General features: G+C 33.4%; 1 protein-coding gene across 1 annotated transcript; it reads right to left on the bottom strand.

The window, feature by feature from the left end:
* Positions 1 to 4846: 4846 nt before the first annotated feature.
* Positions 4847 to 9085, bottom strand: LOC103491543 (lipoxygenase 2, chloroplastic-like). Its single transcript, XM_051084592.1, has 9 exons — positions 8977 to 9085; positions 8525 to 8881; positions 8116 to 8240; positions 7770 to 8028; positions 6809 to 7129; positions 6635 to 6720; positions 6114 to 6529; positions 5765 to 6031; positions 4847 to 5649 (listed from the first exon to the last, which is right to left on the bottom strand). Exons 1-9 carry the CDS (start codon positions 9083 to 9085, stop codon positions 4893 to 4895), a joined length of 2697 nt encoding a protein of 898 aa, XP_050940549.1. The 3' UTR covers positions 4847 to 4892.
* Between the last annotated feature and the right edge of the window lie 2396 nt (positions 9086 to 11481).

Here is an 11481-nt window from a genome sequence, read left to right as displayed (position 1 = left end):
TGAGTTCTAAATGTATCAAAAGGATTCCTATTCAATCTTCATGTGGATTTCATAGGCTAAGGAGGATAATTCTATTTTTAATGAAGCAGGAGTGATAAGAGTGTTAAAAAGGTGTTCACCTAGTGGAGATACTCGAGTGCATTTAACTAGTATCTTTATCCGAAAAAAGAGGGTAATTCTAGCTTACGCATAGAATGTGATCTAATTTTCTCTGTATTATTGTAGACTTGTGTGAGATTTTGATCCTTTTATTATTTTTAATGATTTGTTTTATCATTTTTTTAGCTAAATTATAAAAAAAAAAATGACCCTAAACTCCACTTGTTGTGTCAAAAATGTCTCAAGAATTTCAAAAATACCCTTAAACTTCCAAAATGAGTTTAAAAATATCATTGTTAGTTTTAGATGAAAACTGTTAGTGTTTTGTGTAAAAAATACTCTTGAACTTTTGAAGTATCGAAAATATATTTAACTTAATAAAAAAAGAATAAGACAAAGAAAATGAAATTCAAGGGAATTTGGGAGGGTAATTATAATAGGTAGCAATATTTAGAATACTTATTAAGTATGTAGCAATAATTTACAAAAATTGCAAATATAGCAAAATCTATCGGTGATAGACTTCTATCGTTGATAGACTCTTATGATTTATTAGTGATAGACCAACATTTGCTACATGGTCTATCAGTGATAGACTCCTATCATGGATAGATTTTGTTATATTTGCAATTTTTTTTAAAATGTTGTTATATCCTTAATTATATTTTGAATATAATTGCTACATTTGCAACTATCCCAATTTGAGAATGAAGCTAGTCTTTTACAACTAAAATAGGCCGTTTATAATTGATCAAAAGGGCATGCACTTTTTTTTTTTTAAAAAAAAAAAGGGAGACATAGCGTCCGGAAGAGCTTTAAGGAGCACAAGAGGGGACCCTAAAGGGAAACCAAAACTTAAATTTTATTAACATGGGAGAAAAGAGCAATTACAAGTAGGGCTAGAGGGAAGCCCAAATGTGACATATTCTAGTTGAACAATGCTTTAAAGTTCAATGCTACATAGAATTAGGTTTATAGTCTTTGAAGGTAAGAGAGTCTACTCCACCATAAACCTAGGTAGTTATAAGCATCTTTCCATAAATTTAAAACATCTTCCCATCTCTCACTACAAGAATTTTGGGCTCTGCCGACATTTATTTTTGGCGACGAAAAAAAAATGTGGGCAAAGATATGAAGAGCCGACGAAATTTCATTGCATGGGCACATCTTCCTTTGTGCCGACGAAAATATACACGTGGGTAAAAGGTTGTAATTGCGTGGGCACATCACCATTTTTACCGACGAAAATATATATGTGGGCAAAAAGTTATGTGGTTGAAAAGAAAATTTTATTGTTGGATTTCTGCCGACATTTATTTTAGTTTATCGCCACGTATCGAGTGTCGGCAAAAATTTTAAACATTTGCCCACGTAATTTACGTAGCCAAAACCCCACATTTTTATATATATTTATGGCGAGGCAGGATTTATACATGTGGCGACTTAAAAAACGTGGGAAAAAGTTAAAAAAAAAAAAAAAAACTAATTTCACACATTCTTTTAACTTTTCATTTTCCCTCTCTTTCCTTTCTCCCACGCGTATTTCTCCCCCTTTTTCGATTTCACCTTGGCCGCCGAAACCCACCTCCATTTTTCCTTGCCCGAAACCCACCTTGGCCGTCGATTTCACCTTGGCTGCCGAAACGGCACACTATATTTCCGGCGAACGACATTTATTTCTGGCGACATTTTTCATCTGCAACGGCACATCTTCATCTGCAACGAAACCCCCCTTTTTCGATTTCAACGGAATGAGACCTTTTCCGATTTCTTCTTTACCGCCGACCGAAACCCAGCCCCATCCCTCCCTTCGACTTTCTTCTTTGCCCAAAACCCCCATTCCCTTCAATTTTTAGCTTTTCCCGAAATCCCCCTCCCTTCAGTTGGCCGAACCCCCCCCCCCCCCAATTTTCTTCCTTGCCCGAAAACCCCCCTTCACTTGGCCGAACCCCCTCCCTCCAGTTTTCTTGTTATCCCGAACCAGGCAAAAGATGCATATGTAAGTTTGTTTTATCATGACTAAGTAAATTCATGTGTTGTTAAATATATTTAATCTAACTATATCTTTCATATAGTTGGAAATGCAACGAATCATTACAGAGTCAACTGAAGCTGGTGTTCAGACGATTTCTACTGCGAAGGCATGCGAATTTGTATTAGGGAGTCGCTCAATGCAAACTGTCAACCCAAGAAGTGGTGAATTGTTAAGAAGTAATGTGTCATCTACACGTGAGAAAGAGAAGAACGAGATGGCATACCTTAAAGAAGCTAATGAAAAGTTAACCCATGAACTTGCAAAATGGGAACAAAGGTGGGCTAACATAAAGAAAAAGTTGGATCTACGAGAGGAAGAGGAAAAGAAAAAGGAAAAGGATGCACCTTGAAATACTTAGGTATTTTCCTAAACTAAAAAATAAAAACTTTTATTGTTAAAGCATGTCTCAATATTATGTGTGGCTATCCTGCAATTACGGTAGCCAATAATGCATACCTTTCACATTTATTTTTGTACTTGAGTTGAAATATTTTGTGGCTATCCTGCAGTTACGGTAGCCAATCATGCATATAATGACATTTAACACCTATTTAGCACACTTTTTAACACACTTTTTAGTTACACTTTAGTTTCAAAGTTGGGCATGTAAGTGTTGTTTTAAGATTTAAAATATCACCTAGACACTTTTTGAGGACTTTTTAGGTAGATTTTGGGTTTGAAAATCACACTTAGGCCATATAAGTGGTTTTGAGGACTTTTTAGGTAGATTTTGTTGTAACACTTAAAGTTGGACTTGGGCATGTAAGTGTTGTTTTAAGACTTGGGCACATGAGCATATAAGGAATTAGACATAATACACCTATTTAGCACACTTTTTAGTTAGACTTTAACTTCAAAGTTGGACTTGGGCATATAAGCGTTGTTTTAAGACTTGGGCACTTGGGCATATAAGAAGTTAGAGATAATACACCTATTTAGCACACTTTTTAGTTAGACTTTAGTTTCAAAGTTGGACTTGGGCATACAAGTGTTGTTTTAAGAATTGGGCACTTGGGCATATAAGGAGTTAGAGATAATACATCTATTTAACATACTTTTTAATTAAACTTTAGTTTCAAAGTTGGACTTGGGCATATAAGCCTTGTTTTAAGACTTGGGCACTTTGGCATATAAGGAGTAAGAGATAATACACCTATTTAGCTATATAAGGAGTAAGGAATTTTTCTATCTTAAATACATGTCTTTTTTTTTTTTTTTTTTTACTTGTTTCATACTTGATTCATTTGAAACAAGTAGTTATTTGTTTCCTTATTCATTTTAATGTATCTTTTTCAGGTTTATGTAGTTCGAAGAAGTAAAGAAGATACTATTTTTTTGAAGACTTGACTGAGTTACATTAACCATTTTTTGTTCATTTTGGTATGCCAAAATGAAATTTAATATAGCTTAGGTTTATATATTTCGTTATTGCAATTAAAGAATTATGGTTTGTCATATTTTGACAAAGTATTGATGTTTGAAAATATTTGCATATTTTGAATTTTTTGTTGAAATGTTTGATATATTTTGTTATAACCAAGAAATTCATTATATATTTGAAAATTAATTTAGAAGCATACAATATTAATGATAAATATGAAAAATTAAATTTAGAAGCATACAATATCAATAATACATACAATATTAATTGATATGACACATATCTGGCGACAAATTTAGCTTGTGGAGAAAATTTCTTTTCGACGACAAAAATCTTTTCGTTGGCAGAAACAGTTTTTGCCCACGAAACAAACGTGGCTGGAAGGTTTATTTTTGCCGACGACATGATGGTTGTGGGTAAAAATATCTTTTTGCCGACGTTTTCTTCGTGGACAGAAAATTTATCTTTGCCGACATCATGATGATCGTGGGTAAAAATAGCTTTCTAACGACGTTTTTACTGTGGCCAGAAAGACTATTTTTGCCGACGTCATGATTATCGTGGGCAAATATACCTTTCTGCCGACGTGTTTTTCATGGCGAGAAATTTCTTTTCTAGCCACGATATTAGTTTGCGTCGGCATTTCTACCGACGAAACGAAAAAAACGTAGCCAAAGGAAAAGACGACGGTGTTTCGGCCACGTACCATGCCCACGTAGAAAAAACGTCGGCAGAAGCTTTGCCCACGTTTTTCGTAAGAACTGCCCACGTTTTTTTGCGTCGGCAAAGCCCAAAATTCTTGTAGTGTCTTGCTGGGCTACAGGAATGCACTTGGAATTTTGAGACACACGTATAATCTCATGAAATTAAATCTACAAGGGAGGAGCAATTATAGTTAAAGATTGAAGTTATAGAAAACCACTACGAAAAGTTGCTCTATAGGGGACGATAGTGGAAAAGAGACGGGAGGAGAGAAAAGAGGAGAGAGTGATTTAATTTCCAAGAAACAAATAGTTTGGTTGGGAAGAAGTTTAATTAGATAAAGGAAAATAATAATTTGTGATGTAATTTTATTTAATAAGAATGAAAAAATAGAAATATTTAAATATTAATTAATTACTCAAAAATGTATTTTTTTTTTCCTTTAATTTTATTCAGTCTTGCAAAGCAACGATAACATTCCAAATTATGGCCATATCACAAAAACTAACAAAAGTAAGGATGATGAAATGAAAATATTAGAAATCTAACATAGTGGCTTTACTAATTAAAACCATGCGCATGAGACAAAAGACCAACAACAACAAATTGCATGGCATTCTTATTATTCCAAACGAAAGGCAAATGGCTGAAAGACGAGAGAGGATCATATATGGTTCAAGTGGAAACACTGTACGGGACTCCCTTTCCTGTAACCCCATGATCTGAAGTTGGTTTAAGAACCTCATAAGGCACAAGCCCAGCTCCACGCCTGTTCTTCAATTCACTATTCTCATTCCTTTTATCAATTGTCTTTTCTAGTTTATTCAACCTCATTTTAAACTTTTCAAAGGCTCTTGCTATCGTGGGGTCCTCAGCCCAGGCTGGCTCTATCTTCTTCCCTATATACTCCTCATCTGGAGAATGTGCTGACAGTATTAACATAGTTTGTGCCACTGTAGAAGCCTGAGCTATTGAAGGGAAGGCTTCAAGTATCACACTTTCAGGATTGTTTATAAACTCTTCTGGAATTTGGTCAAAGTCCTCTGTGGGCATGTTTGTCCTTGCAATACTGGGTCGGCTTGGAAAATAGCCAGCATGTGCGTATTGAATGAAGTTGACAGCGGAGTGGTGCCCACATCCTACCCATGCTATTGTTGACACAATCTGAATAAGGTCATTGGGGGTTTCTAGCGTGGGCCATCCTGCTTCATTCTTTTTATCTGGATGCCCCTTTTCCTGGATTTCATTCCACCAAGCTTCCAATTCTTTATCATTCTTTATCGCTTTGTCGTCTGGGTAATAATGGTTCACATACTCTGTCATCCATTCCACCAGGGCCTCCCATAGAATTAGACCATCATTGGCGAAAGGGTAGTCTTTGATAGCCAACTTAAGACCATGTGGTGCCTTTTCATCTCTTTCTGCCATTCCCCTAATAATTTTAAATTTTATCACTAATAAATATTGGCATGCATAATTTGGTCTAGGCAAGACTGCTCAAATTTAATTTTATTAATTTCAAATCAAAGGTTTCCTTCATTAATTACCTGCGAATTAAGTCCTCTGGGAGTGCTTGTGAGTCAAATTGCCACTCCCTCTTATACACAAAAGAACTAAATTCCATGGAATAACCTCTAGCAGAGAATGTGCTCTCAATGATGCCTCCAGCATTGATTAGAGTTTCACGAGCATTTGCATTAATACGCATATTGAATCGAAAATGAGGATGCAATAATCTATAGATTGGGTGCATAGTGCTCAATTGTCTGTTTAAGGCAATTGCATATGGCTCCATGCAACAATGAGTTCTAAGCCTGCATATATAAAATATTGAATTGATTTTTCAAAACTAATTTGTATATATGAATAGATAGACATATAGATAAATCTACGTACCAGTGAACAACGAGTTGGTGAACACAAGAATCATGAGCAAGAACATGGGCTTTAGCCAGTCTCCACAGCCAGATATCTGTGGCATGTTCAATGCTTGGTGTGTAAACTTTTTTCCATTGGGGCTTTCCATCCATTGGTGGTCGAGTCAGCTCGATCGCCAAGGGCTCCAAAGTATCGTCTGAGTTTAGGAAGAACAATGTCCTTGATCCATATAGTGTCGTCCACCTAATGCTTCTTACTTTCTCTACATATTGCATTAAAATATCATGATAATCCAATACAAACAATTTTTTTTGCGCAATTGCCTCTTCAACTGTGATGGAACTTCCGATTAATTTTTGAACTAGTTCAGTGGTAAATCCAGATTCTTGAGGTCCATAATCCTCAGGGTTAAGCTCGCTCTTCAAAGGCCAACTCTGAATAATATATTATGACAAAAAGAAGCTGACTTTTATTAGAGATGGATATTATTACATATTATTATTAATTATGATTGGCAGTACTTTTCAATTGTCACTCACCTTGACCAATTGTATACAATAAGGGTTGAGACCAGCAAGTGTTTGTCTTGCAAATTCACCGTCACTCAGCCAAAGAAACTTATCTCCTGGTAATAATTAAAATCCAATCAGATTAAAAATCAATGATCGTGAAGTAAAATAAGTACTTCTTAATACCAAAATATTTATACTCACTCTTGAGAGCCTCAGGTGGAGGGAATTTAATTTTGGTGCTATCCGATTGAATGATATCTGGCTGAACAGAAAGTGGGGAGGGTTGATCTGATGAGTTAAGTGTGGCGTTTATATTAAATTTAAGAATGTGATGAGCAGAGGGAGGGATTTCAATGCCATCTCTGAACATTAAGTCAACTTCAGTGAAGTTGGGAAAAGGGTTGGTTTCCAACTTATTTTTCTTTCCTGCATTTGGTGGGAACATTTTCTGTTTCACCTCTGAGAATTCTTCGTCTCTTGGAACGTAAATGTTTCCCTCAACTCTTTTTTCTGAACTTGGATCTAGCCAATTGTATCAAAAGTAACTTGATTAATTATATGTGATATGTGTCTTTTTCTTAAGATTTCTACATTTTGCTTACTTTCAGGACTATTTATAAAAACAAATTTTCTTTTTGTAGGACTAATTTACAAAAACATAAACTGATTAAAAGTCAAATCAAACTAAAACTTCACTTCCATTTTTTTAAAATAAACATGCATGATTAAAGAATTGACAATGTAACGTCATAATGTGTGGTCAATTTAATTTGACAACTTGAGTTGATTCTTTCCTTTTTTTTTTCTTTTTTTAATTATGAGATTTGGCAGACTTACTTAAACAACATTTTCCCACAATAAATTATATGCGAGTAATATTTTGGTGGATCTTGAATGTTACTAGTGAAGAAGGAAGAGTTGACACATAATAAACTGCGTTGAATATTGGTGCAATCCCAAGAAGCATCCATGGTTTTGCAATTTAAATTGTTCGTGATGTGCTGTGTGTCATGACTGATAAAAAGATATGTGTTGCTTTTCCATTCCAAAAACGGTTAGGAGAATGAAGCAACCAATTATATGTTTAGAATCTTTTATGAAGTATAAAAAAACGTTTGAATTAAAAGTGTGTAGAAATAAGAAGGTTAGGGAATAAATATACCCAACGTAGTATGAGGACGACCGGTTCTACAACGTCGAGGATAAGGATACTTATCTGAACCACCAAGAACAGGCCTTTTCCATTTTCGGTCTACGTCGGGATCTCCGAGGTCATTGTAGACATCATAATCATAAATTCTTTCAAATGCCTTACGCTCATTCTTATCTGTTGTTCCATCAGCCTTTTCACCTCTTAGATTTGTAAGGTCTTCTTTTCTCAGCTTCAACAGTCCAGCTGGTGTTTCTCCCGGCAAATAGGACTGCCGTCGATATTCAATTGTTAGTATGACAATAATATTAATTTGAATCGATCATTTCATCATTTATCAACAGTATGAACCAACAACCTTAGTGGAAAAGAAGATCCTGCGTTGGTCAGGAATAAGATTTTTGGGTTGGATCCATGAACTACAGCTGAACGTAACTGGGGTTTGAGATGTTGAGCAGTTTGCATTCAGTGGCGAACCCAAAGCTTCATCGACAAAATTTAAGATACAAAACAGAAATTTAGAATATGTTTCAAAATTAAATGTATTAGACACAACTTTAGATAATTAGAATCTAAATTTGTAATGTAATATATCATTCATATAAACGTAATATTTTTAAATAAATTAAATTAGAATCTAAACTTGTAAAATCTATCATTCATATAAATATAACATTTAAAAGGGACACGAACCATTAACTTCGTAATCGACACGAACTAAAAATACTATCTAATGCAAATGTAATAGAATATATAGAAAAAAGCACCTCCTGTTGTCGTTGAACCCTGCTGTGGTGGGACACGAAACAACGATTTTATGCACCTCATCACTGATTCAAAAACAGGTCTTACTATAGCAAACAGAACAACTAAATATGTATATATACGCCTAATCATTCCAGGAAGGCCATCCGTTTCTCCTGGCTCAATCGTGGATCCGCCCAGATTCTTAATAGAAATAGTATCGATGAATCTCTCAGTCGAGTTTTCTTTCAGTTCGACAATCACAGCTCCAATCTCTCCAAAACCTTCTGGAACTTCAATTTTGGCGACGTAGTTGTACTTCTGATCTGATTTCTTATGTATTGTAGCCACACCTTCGATCAATGCCTTTTCTTTCCCATCTGTGTGTATATTAATTCAAACACAACACTCACATATGAATGTTACAAAAGTAAAAAACAAATAATAGTACTCATTCATCATCAAACATGCTTACCGCTATCCAAATCGGAGCTAGCAAACTTAAGAAAGAGGGTATCGTCGGAAGGAAACTCTTCATTGATCTTGGGTATCACATCAACATTTGCAATTTTGCTAACCCCCATCTTTTGGAACTTGGAATATTTCTTGTGTGATAGAGTGTGTTTAATTACAAACAATTCCCACCATATTTATATGTGTTAGATAGCTTGAAAGTTGAACTTAAAACAAAAAATCATTTTCTCTTTTCTTAATATAATATAATAGTATGAATCTCTTCGGAAGTATCGAAGAAAAATGTATCGTCTTTATTTACAACAACTTTAAAAATATGCATTAAGTTGACATGTTTTTTAACACTCCACAATTTTATTTTAGTACAACAATTATGAAGATTGTATCATTCACGTTCTTCGGCTTCTAGAAAAGAAATAATTTTTAAAATTTTTTATATATAGAGAGAGTAAATATAAAAATACAAAAAAGAAATATTTCTTAAAAAAATGATTTTGTTGAGTTGACTCCAAAGTCGATTAACGAGTGAGTCGTCTGTCGTCAGAGATACAAAAACAATCGATACAATTATTTAATGGTGTAACTTAGGTTTTTTTCAATTATAACCTGATCATAGATTCATCGAATTATTTCTATTTTATTTCCAATCTGCCTTGTTCGATGAGGGTTGTGATTTTCAACCATCTAAGGAGGTGTATAGATTTTACATCCAATTTGCTCCTCCAAATAAAATCTCTCTAGATCTTTTCGATCTTTTTATATATCCCTATAGGAGCTTTGAAGACCAAGAGCTTGTATGTGGGGAGACTAACAAGAGAGGATTTTATGACGGTGATGATGAGCAAATTGTTTAATTTTTATTGATCTTGTCAACAATATCCTCCCAAAAAGGATGAGCAAATTGTTTTCCTCCCAATGGGACTCCAAGATAGGAAATAGGGAAGAATTGAATGTTTATACCACCATCTCAAATCTGCTTGTGTCAACATTTACAGGGGTGGTAGTTGATTTGCTTTTGTTCATGTTAAGACCCGAAGCGACTTCAAAAGCTAAGACCCCCATTCTCGTATTTCGATATATTCATCATTGTCTTCTATAAACAATAGAATGCCGTCGGCAAAGAATAAGTGGGTCAGATTCAGGTCGATTAAAACACCCTTTAACTTTCCATTGTTCCGCAGAAAAAGCAGAATCCTGCTAAGGTAGTCCATGGCTATGACAAAAATAAAGGGGAACAATGGGTCGCCTTGCCAGATCCCTTTATTTGGAGTAATTCTTCCTCTTGGTTTTCCATTGCAAATGTAGCAATTATATTCAAAATAATTAAGTATATAGTCATTTAAAAAAATTGCAAATATAGCAAAATCTGTCAAAATCTATCAATATAGGGGTAATTCATGGCTATGACGAAAATAAAGGGGAACAATGGGTCGCCTTGCCAGATCCCTTTATTTGGAGTAATTCTTCCTCTTGGTTTTCCATTGCAAATGTAGCAATTATATTCAAAATAATTAAGTATATAGTCATTTAAAAAAATTGCAAATTAAATATAGCAAAATCTGTCAAAATCTATCAATATAGGAGTCTATCACTGATAGACCATATAGCAAATGTTAAGAATCTATCAACGATAAAAGTCTATCACTGATAAACTTTGCTATATTTACAATTTTTTAAAAATATTGCTACATACTTAATAATTATTCTAAAAATTGTTATCCATTATAATTAATTATATATACTTCGATTATCTAGTTGTATATATATTCATTTGATAATATGTTAAGAAAAAAATTACATTGATTGGCCATATATAATTTATTTTTGTTGAATTAATTTTATGAATTTTTGACATAGTATTTCAATTGTTTATTTGTGTCCATTGTTCAAACTTCTACTATCAATATGTGTGTGTATATATATAATTAATTAATTAAAATTTAGTTTGTGAATTTGCAAAATTTGAAATAATAAAAAAAATAATACTTATTTAAATTAGTACTTAAGGGTCCAATTTTCTTTTGGAAAAAAAATTGTCTAGCTAGAAGTGTCAGTCATTTCACACCACACATAAATTAAATGTCTTATATATTAATCAAACATACCCTATAATAATTTTATTAACATCATTTCAAATAATTCATATTTAAAAATTAATCAACTCCATTTAACTCAACCATGCCATGAAATATATGAGTCGAAATGATTTCGATTATTCAAGTCATTTATTTAAAATTTTATTCTAAAAATAAGTGAAAATGTTATATATAAACTTTAGAAAAATTGTAAAAAATGATGAAATGGGTAAATTACTTATGCTTTACCACAAATTCTAAGTGTAATGAATTTTTTCTTTAGTTATATTTTTGTCATAAAGTAACATAGATGGTTTGCATTTTTATTGTTCTTGAAAAATCCTCAAACTTTATTTAATTATTTTAATATATTAAATTATGATTAATAACTCGATCTCAAGTTATATAAATGAAAATTTTCTTTATTGAAG

This window comes from Cucumis melo, chromosome 5, assembly GCF_025177605.1.
Source record: "Cucumis melo cultivar AY chromosome 5, USDA_Cmelo_AY_1.0, whole genome shotgun sequence".
NCBI classification, from domain to species: domain Eukaryota; kingdom Viridiplantae; phylum Streptophyta; class Magnoliopsida; order Cucurbitales; family Cucurbitaceae; genus Cucumis; species Cucumis melo.
Note: the sequence above shows the minus strand (reverse complement) of the source record. Positions and strands in the feature narration are given on the sequence as shown.

What these genes read in the sequence shown, in the direction of transcription:
- LOC103491543 (XM_051084592.1), bottom strand. Translation starts at nt 9,085, where the DNA reads ATGGGGGTTAGCAAAATTGCAAATGTTGATGTGATACCCAAGATCAAT. An exon ending in ATTGTATACAATTGGTCAAG is followed by an intron (nt 6,530 to 6,634) that starts GTGAGTGACAAT and finishes TATATTATTCAG; the next exon opens with AGTTGGCCTTTGAAGAGCGA. An exon ending in CCAGAGGACTTAATTCGCAG is followed by an intron (nt 5,650 to 5,764) that starts GTAATTAATGAA and finishes TAAAATTATTAG; the next exon opens with GGGAATGGCAGAAAGAGATG.